At 35.3% G+C, this 19,477-nt stretch overlaps 1 protein-coding gene across 1 annotated transcript in view; it reads right to left on the bottom strand.

Moving 5' to 3' along the window:
• TTC27 (tetratricopeptide repeat domain 27) overlaps window positions 1–19,477 on the bottom strand; it is a 144,926-nt gene that overhangs the window by 99,524 nt on the left and 25,925 nt on the right. Inside the window, exons 6-8 of the mRNA XM_026081204.1 lie at window positions 18,468–18,632; window positions 13,581–13,717; window positions 9,006–9,118 (exon numbers count right to left, since the gene is read on the bottom strand). Coding sequence (XP_025936989.1) covers window positions 9,006–9,118; window positions 13,581–13,717; window positions 18,468–18,632 — 415 coding nt within the window. The remainder of the gene's footprint in view (window positions 1–9,005; window positions 9,119–13,580; window positions 13,718–18,467; window positions 18,633–19,477) is intronic.

The raw sequence follows: 19,477 nt of genomic DNA, 5'->3' as shown, positions 1-19,477 counted from the left end.
ATTTCTGTATTTAGAGTAGGAACGGTAGTTTAGTTTTAAGCATTTATAATGACTATGCCAGCTTTTGTCAGAATACTTTATAAATATTTCACTTTCATGCCCTCTATTCTGATTTCAAGGATAGGTAAAGTAGTTTACTCCAGGACATACAGAATTTCAGAGGCTGCAGTCAAAGCTGAATTTAGGAGCTGCTCACTGTAGGATCTACGATCAGACATCTTTTCATAACAGTATGAAGGAAAGTCACTAATAACTACATCATTTGGGTTTGTAAGATATTTTCTGTCCAGTCTCGAATCCTATCTTAGGAAAAGTAAAAGAACAAACAAACAAACCCCCTCCAAAAAAAACCACACCAAAAGTCATGACATTTTGAAAACTTTGGAATAAATGTTTCAGCGAAAACGCAAACCCACAGAAATGGCAAGAGAAAAACCCACCCCAGTTTCAAAAATTTAGCCCAATAAAAATGTATGGTCTTTTTTCTACCTATATTACTTAAAGTATCATAAGGCTACACTAGTACTTTGAAACAACTAATCTGCAGTTCTACAAAAAGACTGAAGGCATTTATCTAGAAACGTATAATATTAAACAACTATGGTTTTTATGAAATTCAGAAACATAACCAAATTGATAAACAGACATATATCCCAAACAATTAGGAGGGGCGGCTCTAAAAGCTGAAGACCACATGCAAGATATAAAAACTAATGCCAGGTAGAGTGTCACAGGTAGTTGAATGAGATATAAGAGGGACAGGAACCAAAAAGGAATAGAAATGTTTTAGACAGAATAAAAGAGTAATAGACCAAAATATATTTTGCAGCAGAAAAGTATTTGCTAGTAAATCAGCAAAGCTAAATTTCCAATCATTTGGAACTTACAACCACTTATTTACTCTGATTAATCAGATCTACAATGGGAACATAATGGATAAGATATCTAGTTTAAGTAAATAGTTATATAGTTTAAGACTTAATTAGCTATAATTTTTTAATAGTGGAATTAATAGCAATCATTCCAAATTATCCTTTTTTAGATGATGACTGAATATTTCTGTTTCAAGAACAGATTTGGAAAGTTAGCAAATGTTGAAAGCCTTATGTTAAAAGCCATTAGAATAAGAAAGCATTCTTCAAATAGCTGAAATTGTATTCAAATGCACAATACAGAAAGAATCAAACTCTGTCAGATTAAATGAAAAAAGATAATGATAATAAAAATGTAATAATTATAAAAATATAATAAGGTAGTTCAAAAGAAGTTTGAGGAGCAACTAGCCAAAGGAATCAAAACCAGTGCTAAATCCTTCTCCCAGTACGTCAGAAACAATCATCCTGAGAGTCCATAGAGCCAAATTATAACCTTGCTATAAAAGCCATTGCAGAGAAACTATATGAATTTATTGCATTAGCATTTATTGTAGAAGAACATAGTAAAATTCCCACAAGAGAGTCCTTCTGGGAAAGGGAGAGAATTACAGGATTCCATGGAGAATCTCTATGAAATTAAAAAGCTGTGAAAGAGGTAATGTTACAAATAGACAGACCCGATGCTAAGAAATGATCAGGAGCAAATAATATTCACAGAAAAGTTGAAGTGAATTTTGGGATGAAATAGCTAAGTTACTAACAGCAGTGTTATAACTCAGAGTAATAACTCCTCTTTAAAACCTCCTCAGTGCCTGAAAATACGAGGACGGCAAAAATGATGCCAGTCTTTAAAATTAATCATGGGGAATCCACATAATGACTGGCTTGTAAACATAATTGTTGCAGGTAAATATGTAGAAAATCTATAGTGAACAGAAAGACTGGACACACCTGAGCAAATATAACGGACACAGGGAGAGTCAGCTTGGCTTCTGTAAAAGCAATTCCTGCATTACAAACCTGTTGGGGGCTTTTGAAAGGTTAAACACACATGAGGATACAGGTGAGCTTGTTGATAAAAATTAACTTGGATTTCTGCAGCACTTTTGGGGAAGTCCCTCACGAAAGACTTTCAAAGAAACTAAGTATTCATGAGATAAGAGAGAATGTCTCTGCAAAGGTAAATAACTGATTAAAAAATAGGAAATGGTATGAGGCAAATGGTCAGCCATCACAATGGAGAAGGTCACCAGTGGAATCCTGCATAGGTTTTGTGCTGTGACCTGTGTGCTATAACATTCATAAATAAACTTGAAAAGGAGAACGTATAGTGAGTTGAGAAAACTTGCAAAAGATATGACACTCTTTGTGGAAGTAAGGATGTAAACAGCCTGTGAGGAGCTAGAGCAGGAGCTTACAGGACRGGGTGAGAAGGTAATAAAATGTAAAAAAGTGCATCATGTCAAGTAATGCACAATAGGAAGAACTTCACAAAAAATGACAGAGTCTGAGCTCACCACTTCTACTCAGGAGCAACTCTTCGGCATTGCAGCTGCATGAAAACATCAGCTCAGTGCTAGGCAGCAGTTAGAAAGGCAAATCAAAGCGTCAGGAATTAATTGGTTAAGGAATAGAGAATAAAAAATAATATACAAAGCCTACATAAAATACCACATAAAGCCTTTATTTGCCCACCTATGAATAGTATGTGCTGTTCCGGGCCATTTCCTTTTGAAAGCAGTAATTCAGAACTGGAAAAGGTTCAGAAAGATACAGCAAGAATGATCAAAGACAAAAACTTCTATGAAGGGAATGACTGAATAGGTTAGAACTAACCAAGGAGGGACACTGCAGCAGTTTTCAAAATTGTTAGCAAAATGAAGGCAGCATTTAGGAATTGACAGCTCATCATCTCTTCCAATGGAAGAGCTAGAGGTCACTAAATAAAGCTACTGGGAAGCAAAAGTAACAGGCAATGATTTTTTGAACAACAGACACAAAATGCGTAGACAAGCGGATTTGCCAGAGGATGCTATAGATGTGAGATGTTTACATGGGTTCAAAGGAAACTAGACAAACATTGGAAAGAGATCCACTGAGGGCTGCTGTATAAAGAAAACAGATTAGGCTCATGAAATCACCATTTAGAGGCTGGGAGAGTACTAGAGAGAAGAGAGCAACACACGCTTTCCCTATTCTTATTTTCTGCTAGGCATCATCTTACAGCCTCTCTTTAAGACAGAATATTGAGTTAGACGGTTGAAGACAGCAGCTGAGTTTTGGTTTGCTTATGTCTCCTCAGTCATTACCTGTTTGCAAGTGAAGACTATACAAATTAAAGGTCCTCAGGTAACTACCTAAAACTGCACTTAACTAGCATGAGATAGATAATGAAAAACAGATAGGTCAGACTTTCCACATATATATTTTAATAAGTATTTGTTGTGTTTCTATGCAGTTATACTGGCTGTGTTAATTTTGGGAATGAAAAAGAGCCAAACCCAACAACCTGACCACTTTACAAGCATTTTCAAAGTTTTGCAAAGATTTTTCAAATGACTAATGTTTCTTATGCAAGTATCCTGAATAGCAAGACAGGAAGTTAATTTCCCAAGTGGAATCTCTTCACACAGCTATATGTACTTGTGCACAGCAATATATTTCATAGAAATGACTTTAAACAGCCATAAACTGACCATGGTGAGATCATTATAGTGTCTGGCACTGTAATTGGTTTGTTCCTTCAAAAAAATCTACACTTACATGAGATGTTTGTAAAGATGGGTCAGAGTGCCAACAAGTATTTAACAAAAATCTTCATCGCCTTTAAATGCTCCAAGATTTTATTTTATGGATTTTTACAGAATCACAGAATGGTTGAGGTTGGCCGGCAGCTCTGGACATTACCTAGTCCAACCCCCCTGCTCAAGCAGGGTCACCCAGAACACTTTGCCCAGGATTGTGTCCAGATGGCTTTTGAATATCTCCAAGGGTGGAGACTCCACAACCTCTCTGAGCAACCTGTKCCAGTGCTCAGTCACCCTCACAGTAAAGAAGTTTTTCCTCATGTTCAGACAGACCTTCCTGTGTTTCAGTTTGTGCCTGTTGCCTCTCATCCTATTGCTGGGCACCACTGAGAAGAGTCTGGCTCCATCCTCTTTACACCCTCCCTTCAGATATTTATACACATTGATAAGATACCCCCCTCAGTCTTCTCTCCTCCAGGCTGAACAGGCCCAGCTCTCTCAGCCTTTCCTCATCTGAGAGATGCTCCAGTCCCTTAACCATCTTAGTAGCCCTTCGCTGGACTTGCTCCAGTAGCTCCCTGTCTCTCTTATACTGGGGAGCCCAGAAATAGGATAACAAGTGTAAGCGCTGGCCATCCACAGTTAGTTTTACATAATCTCTTCCACCTCAACAGCTTGGAAGAAAAAATACTTTCTAATTATTAGCAATAAATAGGAACTCATTGATGAGTACAGGTTTGTAATTGTGAAGTACTTCACCAGTCAACATGCTACTCAGGCAGCAGTTAACTCGTATGAATCACCTTCTTATTACAAAAAGCAAATAAAATGAAACTGTATGTTTCATTTCCTGTTCCTGGTACAGAAGCATTACATACATGAAAGAAATAAAATCATTTTGCCTAGGAAAATAAAGAGAGAGAATGGAAAAATACAAAAACAGTTGTTTACCTGCTTTTGCCTTGTACTTCTGATACAAGCTATATAGCATGACCTTGCTGTAAAGCACAAAGAAGGCAGCAATCACATATATCAATTGGCACATGATCCACCTCACTTAACTTCAAAGATCTAAAATTTAGGCATTTAACTTCAGCTAATTGTCTAGGCTTCATTCACAGTCTATGGGAAAAGATGGATACATGCAGGGAGTGATTCAATCCAGTCTACAGTATGTGCCTGAAGTGGAATGAATCACACTCTGCAGGTGCCCATTTATCCACTGATTAGAGACAAAACCAGCTAAGATTAGGGTGGCTAAAGGTCTTCTCATCTCACTTACCTAAGTTTCCCACTATATTTCCACTGTCAATATGTGTATCGGGATTTTTATTTTATTGTAATTGCTCAACTGATCCAGTTCATACACAGTAATTCTGATAAAAAGTCCTTTAGTCCTAAGGCCATTTAGTGTTTATGCAGGTGTTTCAAATATACTTCTACAGTTTATTTTGTAAACTGTGTAATATGTTATTATACAACTTATTATTGTATAATAAAATTTAGGCTTCCCGTCAATTTCCTCATCAGCTGAGGGTATCAGCTGCTGTGTCTATTCCAACAGTGACATAATTTTGGCTACTTCTAAGTGATGAGGGAAACTCACTCTCCTCTCAGTTTCTCAGCATTTTGGTATCTATACTATATTAACACATTGTTTAAATTGTATACCGGCCCATTCTTGTTTACTATTTGTTATGGTTATTTATCAGGACTTGAATATCTTTTTTCATCAGCCTCTGAAAGGTTGGTTCAAGGCTTTATATAATTTTTGACTAGTCTTAACAGCTTGACTATAAAAAAAGTTATAAAACATCATGACTAGTTATTTTCATATAAAATGATGAGGAAAAGTTCCACCCAGATGATGCTTCTGCACTCCTAGGAGTTTCTTTTAAGATTTCCTTTACTGTTGCAATGAGATGATCTGAAGAGACCTCTAGAGGCTTTCTTCCTAGATAGATACTACAAAGTCTGGATATGACCGAATAGGTAACTCTGTGTAAACTAGGCAGTTTTTTTTATTATTGTTTTTCACACCCTGTTTTATTTCATCATCATAAGAGGTAAACATTCTTTTTCTTTAGATTTAGTTCCTCAGACTGTTCAATATTTGGAGGAGAAGGGATTTGAAGAGAAGTGTGAGCACCAAACGCTTGAAAGGAAATTGCGTTCTTCTGTACTGTGGTAAGACTAGGCTCAAGGTGAGGGGGGGGGGGAAAAAAGTGAGACAGGAACAACAGCAAAAGGTGAAACGTATGTAAAGAAAAAATTAAAAAGCTAAATGTGTCTTGAGGCAGATGAGACCATAAATGGGCATCTCGCTAACTAAGCAAGCTTCARCTAGGAGATTAAGGTAATTAAAACAATAGTTCAGTACATCTAAACCAGGTTTGAGATAAGAGACAGACAGAAACAACAGATGCCACAGAGGATTGGCTGGGTACAATTTACATTGCTACATTGTTATATAAATGAATTGTTGATAAAAGAGTTGTTCTTTACTTACATCTGTGTAACAGAGGTTTGGGAAAAAACAAAAACACCATCATATCAGTTCAGGTTTACACACAATTACAAGCTGGCTTAAACATACTGCATGAGACATTGCTTGGATTTTTGCAGAGGCAGCTGGTATGAGATATTTTAATAGTTTGAAAAATATTTTATAAGTTCTTAAAGTGGTATTAGAGAGAAGAAAATATTTGTGATGATAGCGTAATAGTATTTTGTTAAGTCACTTAGTCATAGTAACCTATTTAAAAGGAAACTTTTCATAGCAGCAAACATTAAGTGTACTTCAGATAATTCCATAGCATCTCATGTGACTAAGTGTTTTTCAGTAACTGTAATATTTCCAATTTATTCTGCTACCCATAACATTTCTACATATGTTCCCGAGATTGAATTAACATTATTTAGCTACAAAAAAAAAATAGGAAAAAATTTGCTTTTTTTTTTTTTTTTTTAACCTGTGGGCTGTGTTTCTTCAATAAACCAGGTCAGTCTCTAAAACTTTATTTACATAAAGAAAAACATCCATTTCTGACAATGGCAGTCAACAACAGATACCATTAAAGTGGTGCTGGACCTAAAACAAAGCCTAGTTAGAACTGCTCTGGAAACACAAAGAAAATCTAAAGCCTATTTAACTCATGAAATATTTATTCTACAGGTTCTCAAACACAAAGAAAAAGTAAGAAATTTGCTATAGCCAAGGTTTGAGAAGTATTTTTTGTTTAAAAGCTATGACCAAATGCTTTAACATCTATAAGCTTCCTTGAAAATTGATGCGCCAATAGCTGATATACATACCAAGGGTATGGCTAGCAATCCAAGTCTAAATTCCATTTAGTCAGAAGGGCTGTATCCTAAGTCTCCATATAAGAACACTTCTCAAAGCTGAGATTCTACTAACAATTCTGGAACATGGCTGAATATCAAATCTTGGCTTCATCTACGACTGAAATTGTTTCAGTTGCTTAACATTATCCCACCCATTGAATGGCATTTACCACTCCTAGGGGGAAGCAACATTGAAAGTATTGTTTTTGTTCTATTTTTTCCTTTCTTAAATGAGGTTCTTGCCTTGAGTCTTGCCTAACTTACATGCCATTGGATTATAGCGTACACACACGGCCAGCAGTCAAGATGGTTTCTAGCCACTATTCACAGAATGACAGTGGTGGTTTTGAAGTGACACATGGTGGTCAGGAAACCTACTGTGCAGCCAGCAAGCATCAAATTCAAATTCTACCCTTTGACAAAATACTAAGACAGACTAATATGCAAGTTAAAATTTTCTTGGGGAGGATGGAGGGAAGAGGGATAAGATAATCCTAATATAACACAATACTGCTTTAAGAAATAAAGTACATATGAAAATGCTTGTCAGGAAGGGGAGGGTGAGAGATTTTGGGACAGGGTGAAAGACTAGAAATGACTGAGCCAAGAATGAATGTCAACCACATCGCTCACTCCCCTCCTTTGTCCCCAAACTGGTTCTAGATGTGGCCTTGAAAACATTTCAAATTTAAGCCTTTGGACATATGAAGCCACAGTACATATTCTATGCATGAATTCTTGACTGCAGTGGGTGGACTGAATGGTTAAAGGGCATAGCTGAAGCCAAAGATGTCCAGCTTCAGCTTTAACTAAATAGTCAAGAAGGTGTCTGGACCTCCAAAAAGTTGCAGTCTGCAAAATGGGCACATGAAAGGAAACAACTTTCTCTCCACTAGTGACTCCCCCTGCACAAGAAGGGGAGAAAGAGCTGAAAGTTTTGGCAAACGGGGTTGGGGGAGAGAAACTTTATAACTGCACTGCAAAACAGGCAAAAAGCCCTACACAACAAAAGAATTACTGCCAAATTTTGTTGTTAGCTTATGTCCCTGAATTCTCTCACTGGCCCTTTCAGTAACTACACGCTTAAACATTTCAGAGTATAGCTGCTACTGCTATCACCCTATCATGAAGATGCGTCTAATAACATCCATGTGCCTTCGCAGAGAAAATATTGGTCTGGGAATCTCTTGCTGTTCTGCTCCTGGCCAACCTTCTGGCTTGGACGAGAAATTTCAGCAGTACTTTTTCCATCATTTGGCAACTGATGGATCAGAAAAGTGCTTTGAGAATTACAAATGATGGATACTCTATTAGAAGTAACTATTCTTACTTCACCACAGTAACACTTCTGAAACAATCACACAGTAAAATTATATGATAACTGTAATTGGCTAAAAGACCATTAAGTTGTAGAAAAAAATATTTTTCTATTAGAAATCTAGGCTATTAATTGGAAACTGGCTTATTATCCTCAAAGCTCAGTCTTTTTGCTGCTTTGTGCCCTTTCCAAAACCCACATAGCATAAAACTTTTGAAAACCAGGAAAAAGAAAACTTAGGTGCAAAACCATGGGAACTTTGTGCTACAGCTTTAGCTAGCAACAGCCCATCTAAATATCTACAGTATTCCAGTTGCACTCAGTAGTGGTGGTAGGGTTTTTCTTGAGAAATGAGGTTGATCCTTATACGAGGCTGACACTGCAGGTTCTGACTTTAACCAGATGTCATCATCATATGGTAACTAAATGCCATATGATATTTGAAGGCTGATTAAACTGAGACACAGAGGACAAGAAGCTTTTCCAGGATAAGAGAATGATATAACAATTAATGAAGCATTGCTGAAAATCTGAACTGGACATCAATTTTCACTCTGAGATAACTGAAAATTCCATCCATGTTTAATGCAAATTTCTTAGCTTAATGGTCATCCAGGCTATACAAAAGGGAAGGAAAGAAGAAAAAGCTCAACTCGTCACTATGTTAGTCCATTATTGAAAAGATTTAACTAATTTTCTAATAACTACAAATTAACTTACCAAATTCCAAGGATTACAGCAAGCTCTTCTGCACACAAATCAGGTATCTGGTACTGATCAGCATCTGCTAATTTTATCTCATTTAGCACTGTATCATCATTTAAATCATAATTCTGTTGGAGGGGGAAAAATACATTTTAAAATAGAATGGCAAAAATGATAGAAATAGTTGCAAAGAAATTCTGATGCCTTTAAAAATGTGAAAAAATATACAGACTTGTTTGAAAAAGGTTTACATAAACATATCATAAAAATACCAAATTGAAAGTAATTTTTCATAATCTTCAATGCTTTCATGGTTATTATCACTCCAGCTGACTAAGCCAGTGGAAGGATTTTTTCAGGGTGGAAAAAAAAAAAAAATTCTCCCCTTCAGCCAAAGGAACTACTTTCACTACAAGAAGAATGGTTATCATGCAGAATGCCTAACAGGAAGGGCACTCAGAGCAACTTTAAGGAGAACAGAACACTCATATTTTCTTAAGTAAAGGCTGAAGAGTTTTTTCTTTATTAATTTTTTTCTGATAGCATTATCAATAATCTCCTCCTCTATTATACAGAATCTGTTTTGGCTTATCTGTATGATGTTAAATGCTTTCCTAACAGGAAGGCTTTCAGGCTAGTGTCCACGGACCTCTGGGCATCTATAGATTTCTTTTAAAGTATCAGCAAAGCACAACTAAGAAAAGCATGCTTATTGACAGTACATTTAAATTCCTTATACTGGGAACTGCTCTCTTCTTTTGTTGTTGTTTTTAAAGAGCTTCCGCAAATTAAAGAAATGCAAACAAATTACCCCACTGAACTGGCATCTCCAGATACTCTTCCCTGGTAAAGGCTAGGATGGGTATTCGGAAAAGGTTTGCTCCTGGGCAAGTATTTGTGACTTATCAAACCTCCTCTGGAGCAAAGAGTTTGAGGAGTGTTCAGTCTACCTTCTACAAACAAGTATTCTACCTTAAGTTCATTGTTGGTCATTTAACTTTAAGATGAAGGTAATACAATCTGCTGAAAAGTGTGAATTACTGTGTTCATAGAATTTGTGTTTGTTTGGAAACACCAAAAGATTCCTTTGGTTGCATCCAAGGAGGAAGTTGAAATATTGTTTCACTTTCCCCTGAAAAAACAAAGCCTTTAAGCATATCATTGAAGATTTTCCAGTTAACAGAAGTAGTTTTGATAGTGTATTAAAAACAGAAAAAGGATTGATATAACTATTTGGAACTTCCTTTTCTTTTCCATTCAATGTCCTTGTAGTAAGGTTTTTGATGAATAATTTTTTCGTTGACTAAAGTAAAACAAGGGTCCACAGAAGATCAAAAAGTGAATGGGAAGTCTTCAAAATGGGTTATTTGCATTCATCACCAGTGCTTTTAACACTATATAAGTGAAACTAGGTTGTGATTTGAGAGACAATGTGAAGAAGTTATTGTTTTAATTTTAAAAGGAACACAAGGATTGCCACTCTTTAAGGTATATTTAAAAATACAGTCATTTTCTTTTCTTACTACATTAGATGTGCAATGATTTTAGAACAAAGCACTATGCTAATATATTGATACTATTTCATCAGATGTAACAGAAATTACAATTTATAAGACAATTAGTTAAAGATTTCCAGCTTCTGGTCTACAGTTGAATTTAGCCTGTATAAATAATACTAATTGTTTTAACTTCACTATGAAGATCAACCACCTGAACTGTGTTGAAGTTGCAATAGTATGCAAAAATCTTAAAGCATGATTTATATTCTCAGATAAAAAAATCCCTTATCTTCCAAAAAGCATTAAAAATAGGCCTATGTTATTTAAAACTAATCAAATTTATTCTAACTTATCATTTCATATTAAGAGTCCTTATGCATCACCTCAGTCCTGAGGTTTTCCTTTTGCAGACACATCAGCAGTTTAACTCAATGCGCACTCTCAGACTACTTAATGATTCTGAAGAAAGCTGACCTGTGAGCAAAGCCTTGAATTTACACCCTCAAACATTCATTTTGCAATGCAAACAGTTTTCCTTTTAGTGCAAWTAGAGATAATATAACTGGTCAGCAGCAAGGAGGGGCACAAAGTGCTTTGCCAGAAATCAATCCAGCTGTCAGCCCAAAAATCAGCCAGTCAACCCTGCTATATTGGCAGCATTTTTAATGGAATGAAATTACTAACCCTTTAATCACAAAATAACTTGTTCAGTAATCTTACCTTCTCTTTATATAATAGGGGTATAATTTAAGGCCACAGAAGTGAGCACTCCAGAACAGGAAATAAGAATTAGAAGGTGTAACCAGTCTCAGCTTTGCCTTTATACATACTGGCAGAGTTTATGATTCTCTTGGGAAATTCTCCACGCAGCTAGTATAAGTCCAATTTTTGGACAAATAAAGCATTTTACTTGATTTGCAAATAACAAATGGTAGATATAAAATAAGAACAATGGAGAGGGGAAGAAAATTGCCCTCTAACAGTTTTGCAACATTTCCCTTTCAGGGTTCCATGTGCATATGTTAATTCTGTGAGGATTCTCAAAATTTAGCTCCTACACATCTTCCATGAGCACTCTCTTAAARGAATACAAAATACATGAAGCATCTGGCCTAAACTTAGATAGAGATGCAAGATTGTTGTCAATAATTTTTGCATCAGGTGAGAATAGCATTAACTCCAATTTTGGCTTAAATAACTTCAAGATACTCTCAGGGCTGACAACTTTAAGATGTAGACAGAAACCTGGCATAAAAAACACTAGGGCTCACAGCTAAAATCCACTGACAATTTACACAAAGCAGCTGTATTTTGATATTACATTATCAATAGAGACATGCTGGTTAAATGATAATTCAATGCACATGCAAACTGGGGATTCTATGTAGTCAAGTCTAGTCTAACACCTGTGACAGGACTCGCACACATGATGTTAAATAAACGTCTGAACTTGAAATATCTCAGGTTTTCCTCAAAAAAAGCAATTGGTTCTACTTGTATCATTTTCTAGAATTTCTGCCATGCATAAAATGCATAAATAAAAGTATAAATAAATAAATAAAGGGCTTTTTTGTCTGTTTGTTTTTTTCTTTTTTTCTTTTTGGAAGTAGGTTGCAGGAACATAAAGTCTAGTCTTCTGTAACAGGGAGCCTGGGTAGCTTATGAAAGAATTGTATGATGAAGATGCTCAGAGTTACACAAAACTCAACTTCATCCCTGCAGCCAAAACCACTCCAGTCCTTTCTAGTTCCATGTTTCTACTTATTACTAAAAGTAGTTAACTTATATGGTCTAGTAGTGTTTTGAAAAAATATTCATCTGTACAGTAAGATTTTAGTAGGAAGGTGTAGATAACAGCATGACTGACTTTTAAAGGTTCCAGTTAACCCAATATTCATTCCTGAATTCTTCACTAAACCTACTTCAGCTGCAGGTCAAATGAATATAATATTTTATTAGTGAGGATAATATATTTCATTCCATATTATACCTACAACCTAAAACAGTGTAACTATTTTTATTCAAACAGTGTACCCATTTTATTTCAAACTGAAGTCCTTACTGGATATAGACAAAGGCAAATTTTTCAGTGTCATAAATGACTAGAAAAAAGTTATACAATATTGCTTTTAGGGACCCACTAAGAATATTACATCATATCATTTAGTACTTGGTAAGTAGCACTTCAAGTTTATAACTAAGTCTGACACATTCATCACCTGGCTTCCCCTGAGCTCTTACTATCCTTAAATGGTTACTACATATATATTTTATCACAGCTGCGAGTGAAAATATAGGATAGTTTCCTAAAATATCTATGCATTAAAATTAGAAAAAGAGAATTATTGTCAAATTCTTTTGCTTAAGACGCCTATTTGACCTAGAAGCCTATCAAGTCATAACCTTTTTGTAAAGTCTCTCCAACCTAAAGACTGAATCTTGGACCATAGGGTCCCACTTTCTCTTCAACTTCTTCAGCAAGTCCAAAAAACCTTAAATACGAACAAGAACTTATCTTTGTGAAGAAAAATGCCTTTCCAAAACAGTTCAGTGCTTATTAAGTCAATTCATAATACGAGTCATCATGCACACCCTTAAAATTAGTAGGGCCAAGTTTCATAATTCATACCAGTAGAAGTAACTAGACCAATTTCCCATCTTTGCACTGTTTCTACACCTGTCTGTCAGTCTTTAGGAGTCTGCAGGCTTCTGTGATGCCTTGCAGGCTACCTCAAAAAAAAAAAAATCAGTCTCTCACATCTCTTTTCCCAACTCAGTGATTCTCAGTCACTAGAAATCAATACACAAACTTTGGAAGCTCACCCTTGCAAACACGCTCTTAGTTGAGTAGCCACAAACATCTTGCAGATAGCCATATGTTGTTTTAGCCCATGTCCTTTACTTTTAGGCAAAGGACCGCCCCACATCTTGTCCAAAAACTTTCAGAAATCGTAAGTAAGCTCCTTCTAGGTACCACACACTTCCCCCTTGCAAACACCCAAGAAAAGCTTCAAAATGTTTTCATTAAAGTGGATTAAAAATCCCAACTGGATTTTAAGAAATTAAAGAACAATTCTTCTCAAATACATACCATTGTTAAGTTTTTTACAGGAGTAGGTGCTGGACTTAGTTCACTGTGAGGAAGGAGGAATTTATCTGTCCTTTGGACATCCAATATAAGCTGTGCAACATATTTTTCCTGAAATCGTGTTCTTTTCCCCAAAGCACCTACAGAAAATTAATATAAGTTACTGACCACCATAAAATAGTCATCTCACCATATACCAGAAATTGCTTATAAAATGCAAAAGAAAGAAACACACTAAGAATTAATCTGTAAGGTTCAGGAGTGGTTTAAATTTGTTTGATTTACTTGTAACAAAATACATGCTTCCTCACTGCTAGGTAGCACACGTACATAAAAACATATTACAAATATATAAACAAAGCTAAAGTTAGGGAAATTCTCCATAACCTTCCACACGTCTCTTGAAAATGCATAGTCACCAACTTTTATCTGTTCCCTTTTCTAAAATACTAGTAAAACACTGAAAACAGTTACTCAATTTGCCTGCTAAAAGAAAGTAATTCATAACATGGAGACATTTAGGCAAATAAAAATCCCATAATACCTTAAAACAGACAAAGTTCTCAAACAGAAACAGTTCAACAGTATGAAAGCTTATAACAGGTATCAATATTTAAAAAAAGATTAGCTTCTGAAGTCAAACTTCTGGGCATTTGAAGATCTGACTGCTTCTGGGGAAGCTATAGATTTGTAGAACATTCAGAAAATATGATCAGGATGGAAATATCCACAAAATCCCATTAACTTAATTTCTAGGGCTACATCAGTTTGTAAGGACAAGAGATAGATGCTTGAATCATAAATGGTTGGGCAGGTGGGAAGGGGAGAGGATGGAAGAAAAACAGGAGAGGAAAAAAGCCTTTAACTTTTCTTCAGTTCCGCATTGTTTCCATACTCTTTTCCATCCCTTCCATCTGTATTTTATTACAATAACTAGATAGTCCGCACAAATTTTTCTTAGGAAAACATCTTTGCTCAGTGTTACTGCCGTTCATATAACTAGTTTTAATGGAGATGACATTTTCTAAAGTACACATTTTCTAAATTATGTTTTACAGCTACAGGCCATCATTTAAAATATTTCAAAACTTCTAGGGGTCAAAGACATGCCATTGCCATAATCGAGCATATAAGATCCTGTGAAACTACCACGGGAGAGAGTGATGCAACAAACCAACACAGACTGTCTGCTGCATTCATCAATATGCAATGCAAAAGTCATCGCGGTTTTGTTTCTTCAGTTCTTTATTAGACACTCGAACAACTTTTATTAGCTTTTAGGATGGCAATTAATCAGGAGGACATTTACATCAAGTTGAAAAGAAAAACAGAGCTGTTCTTCCTCTGTTAGCAGCCTCTTTCCAAGCTGCAGTCAGATATCATAGGGCAATTTCAGAATGGTAACATAAAACAACAGAATCCTAACCAGAGCCAAAAATGGAGCTAAAAACTGCTCCACAACATTTGGAGATCTGCTTGCTTACTATTATACAATGCTCAGGTAATGTGAACTGTGAAAGCTTAAATATAAAGAAAAGGAGAACTGAATACTGACCCACTGTTGGTTTTGCAGAGCCAGATGAAACTCAAATGAACAGGTTTTAATTTCATCATAGCTTTGAAAATTTGCAGAGCATAAAAACTTTGAAGCAAAGATGACTAACTGCTCATGGGCTTAGGGGATAAGGGCCAGAGGATGAGGCCACTGGCAGGAAGAATCTCCTGGTACAGGCAGGGAAATAGCAGACACTCACTCCCACCTCCCTTTTTTTCCTGCAGGTAGAAAGAGGGCAGTAGGGAAACCAGCAAATACACTGATTTCTCTTCTTCTGCCCACCACCACTTTTAATGGGAGAGTCCCATTTTAAGAGTTTATGAAGAAGTGAAAAAGGTTTTAAAAATATCATCTTATAATCACAAGACAATCTACAGAGAGAGAGAAGTAATGGGTAAGGATTCATACCCATCTTACACAGCAGCACTTAATTCTCAATTTTAATACTACTTTTAAGGCATTATGCTGTAATTCACATCCTATTACGCCTTACTGCTTAAACACCTGAATAAAACACTTGCAAAGCTATGCTGGTACCAATCAACTATTAGCATTACCTACTATCTTCCAGAAACTGCCATTTGTTTATGCCTGAGACTTCCCTCATTTTTCTTTAGCCGATTACAGGGATAAAACATTTTTCCATTAAAAAAAACCAACCCACACATGTATTCAAGACTGGAAAAAAATTACTTGTTTTATACCACCATAAGTTCTCACCAAAGAGAGGGAGTCTACATATTAATAAAGATTTTACTTTCTCTCCCATATCGAAAGTTCCCAGGCCTTAATGGACATGAAAACAATAAACACACAATATAAGGATCTCAGAGTTTAGCATTACTAATCCTTCAGATCTGTTGATCTTTAATTTATTTAGGATTACCACCCTTCATTTTAGAAAATTTGTATATAAGAAGGACCACAGCCATTTACTTTAGTTATTTTATTTGGAATTCTTCTGTGGAGTTACCGATGGTTGTGACTCATTGTGAGATATATAGGGATGCTTTTTAATAAATGATGAATAATATACAGATCTGAATATAGTAGAGGCCTCAAAAAACACAAGCCAAAACATCTGCAAGTTGAGTACTTGAATCTGCAAGTATGATTTAGTCATGCATTTCTAAAATAACTTCAGAAAATACTGGTTCTAAATTCTCTCTTAAAAAGCAGCATATCAAGTTCCATGCCTTAACAAAACGTTCTGTTAGCAAAGACTACAATCATTAAAGAAAAAAAACCTCTGAAAATCCTCTCCCAAAAAGGAAATTCCTTCCAAAAGCCTTAAAAAATATCTTTGCTAGAGGTTGAAGTTTTACATTAAAGCAAAGTCTTTCTTGATGATGTAACATTCTTTCTATTTAGCCAAAACACGCATGTCAAATGAGCTTGTCTAGAATGCCAATTCCCACATGTTCAGTTCATTTAACTTGCCTGCAGGTTAGACATCGTTCATAACTATTCTAATACATTTATGGAGATAAACCACAGAGCTTCCAGGAGTTTCACAGCAACATTTTTCTCAGAGACCAGATGACCACAGTCTCTCTCCGGGACCAGCATAACCTCTTGGTAGAGTAATCAAAAATACAAATACTTCCACAGTGCATCCAAACTTATTTTTTCTATTGAACAACAGCTTTTTTTCTATGTTAAGTTTAGGGAAATTATTCATCAGAAATCCAAAGGTCTCTTTTAAAGAAAAAAGGCACAGAGCTGTAAACTGACAAATATCAGTTAACCGTCACCTGCCACATTGATTTTATTTGTTCTTGATTTATTACATTTTGTCAGTTTAAGTACTGTTAGAGGCAGTGGGTTTTTTTTGCTGTTTTTTTTAAATACAATCCAATAACAACTTGGGTTAATTTTAAACAAAAACACCTTATAATACCAATTTTGCAGTACATGTCATGCAAGTTTAACATCAGCTTAATTCAAAACATAATGTCACATCTCAGTTACTGCATTGGTTTCAAACATGCATTTTTCAGACATCCAAAACTACTTCAGTGAATTTTTTGTTATGAGTTGCTTAATTCTCAAAGGAAATTCAGAAATATGGGATCTCCAAAACTGGAGTATCTCATCCCTATTTGCATCAGAGACCATTTTGTTGTTCACTGTTCTGCTAATGTAGGAAAGAAGGGGTAGGATCAATTGAAATGCATGGAATTCATTCAAATATATGGAAATTACTTCTATGTTTATATCAAAAACCATTCAGTATAATCAGTTCAATCATAGTTACACAAAAACATCCATTATGCCACAAGATTTTCATTAAAGATTTTCCAAAGTTAACATTTAGAACTTTTGAATAAATGAGTTTGGAGTACCAAAACAAGTCTAATATATTTTTATTAAAATATTAAACAATCTGACGCTATATGGAGGGGTAGCTGCAGCTCCAATCTAAATAGGAAGGACTGGCTAGTCTTGTGAGATAAGGTGGTGTAGTTGGTAAGGAGGCTTTAACTTTCAGTTCTTCAGTCCTAATTCGCTAATAAGTATATAGAAAAACCTCAACATAAGGTTTTTGCATTTCTACTCAGACAGGACCAAAGTTCTCACAYGGAAAAGCTGTGCATTTACATCATTGGGTTTACTTTAAAAAAAWAWATATATATATTAAAGCAAATATTGCATTCAGAAGCAGGACCAGGCTGGAAACCAAATAATCCCATATCTATATGTATAATTTCAACAGAAATTGCAAGTGCAGGAATCTGATCTGCCTGACTCCAAATAATTAATTCTTTCTTATGGCTGAAAGGATAATTACAAAGTCTCTATAGTCACTGAATCCTTGATAGTTCTGTTTGTCAGAAGTTTGACTTACCTCACTTATATGCTGCAATAACAGCAGTCCTGAGAGTTACTTTTAAATGCTATTCACATGGAGTAGATTTAGACTAGTGGCTCAGAAGGTAAAAAGCTGCATCAAATCATCATGTAGACTTCCTTGCAAGTGTCTCAAAAGGAAAAAAATTCTTCTCATCATTACAGATTGTGATACCAGCTAGTTCCTTTAACAGAGCCAACTAGACCTAGAATTTAATAAACTACTGAAGTATGACAAGGAAGCAGTGAGTTAAAGGACTACAGGTGCTCAGACACTCTCATTAAGCGTGACATTGTCACTACATGGAATATTTATCTTCCCTCTTCCAAGTCATGCTAGTTCTTAAAAGACAAATAAGTTGGAACTGTCTAAAGTGAAGAATTTTCAAAATATATTTCTTTTTTCTTGGATATGTAAAAAAATAAAGCTATGAATTAGTTAGGTCTAACCAACGATTTTCATAGACCTTGCAAGCAAAACTTACCTGTCAGACTGATCTGCAGTTTGGTTATGTCTTTAGCTGTACTGAAACATTGTTTAGCTTTTTTATACTCATAGTAATACAAAAATGTGTAGGCACACTCAAGATTGAACTGAACTTCTAAGTGCCTGCTTTCACCACCTGTGAACAAATTTTCTGCTTCTGTCACTGCAAATTAAAGAAGAAAAAAGAGAAGCTATCAAGACACAACCCAGGAGAATATTCAAAACATACATACTTATTTAAAATACCGGGACTAAAATACTGTTATGCTTAAAGCAGACCTGTTGTGCTTTACTCTTCTACGCATCTAAAAACATACACTCAGTGTATAAAAAATAAGAAACATTTTAAGTTTTATATCTAAGAACTACTACTAGGATAAGAAGAAAGGATAGTTTAATTTTCTTTTGCATTTTACTATTAAGCTGAGTTGGGATATTACCCTTGCAGGAAATATACAACACTAATCATCTAGGACCTACTAAAGAATGCAGGAACTTAGAAAACAGTGAGTAGAGGTAAAAAAAAAAAAAAAAAAAAAAATCCCTCCTTAATTAGAAGGCTTAAAATGAGAAAATTTGGCTAGTGAACTGAGCACTGAAATGGGACTTAGGACTCTAGTTGTGTTTTTAACAATTACGGGCTTGCTGAGCGATGATGACCACCTTTTCCATCTGAACAACAGAAAGCATCTTGGTAAAGAAATCCGAAATCTCTAGGAAAAGAGATTTGATATTTTTTAATTTAAACCTTAAGTTTAAAAAAATTCATGCTTATTATTTTTAAATGGAGGGTTTTTTCACTTTGGGCTTTTTATTTATTTAATTTTAGCTAGAAAATATTTCTATAATATAATTCTTTCAAAGTTTATACCGTCTGCCTAAAAAGATGGCACCCAAGATTAATATAGGTACTGTGTTATTTAATGGATACTTAGTTTTCCAAATATGCTTTATTCAGATTAGTAAAAAGCCTTACTATATGAAGAAACAATACAATTAATATTGCCA

The sequence above is a fragment of the Apteryx rowi genome, unplaced genomic scaffold (assembly GCF_003343035.1).
Source record: "Apteryx rowi isolate R43461 unplaced genomic scaffold, aptRow1 scaffold_54, whole genome shotgun sequence".
Classification (NCBI taxonomy): domain Eukaryota; kingdom Metazoa; phylum Chordata; class Aves; order Apterygiformes; family Apterygidae; genus Apteryx; species Apteryx rowi.
The sequence above is the reverse complement of the archived record's forward strand: the minus strand, read 5'-3'. Positions and strand labels throughout refer to the sequence as shown.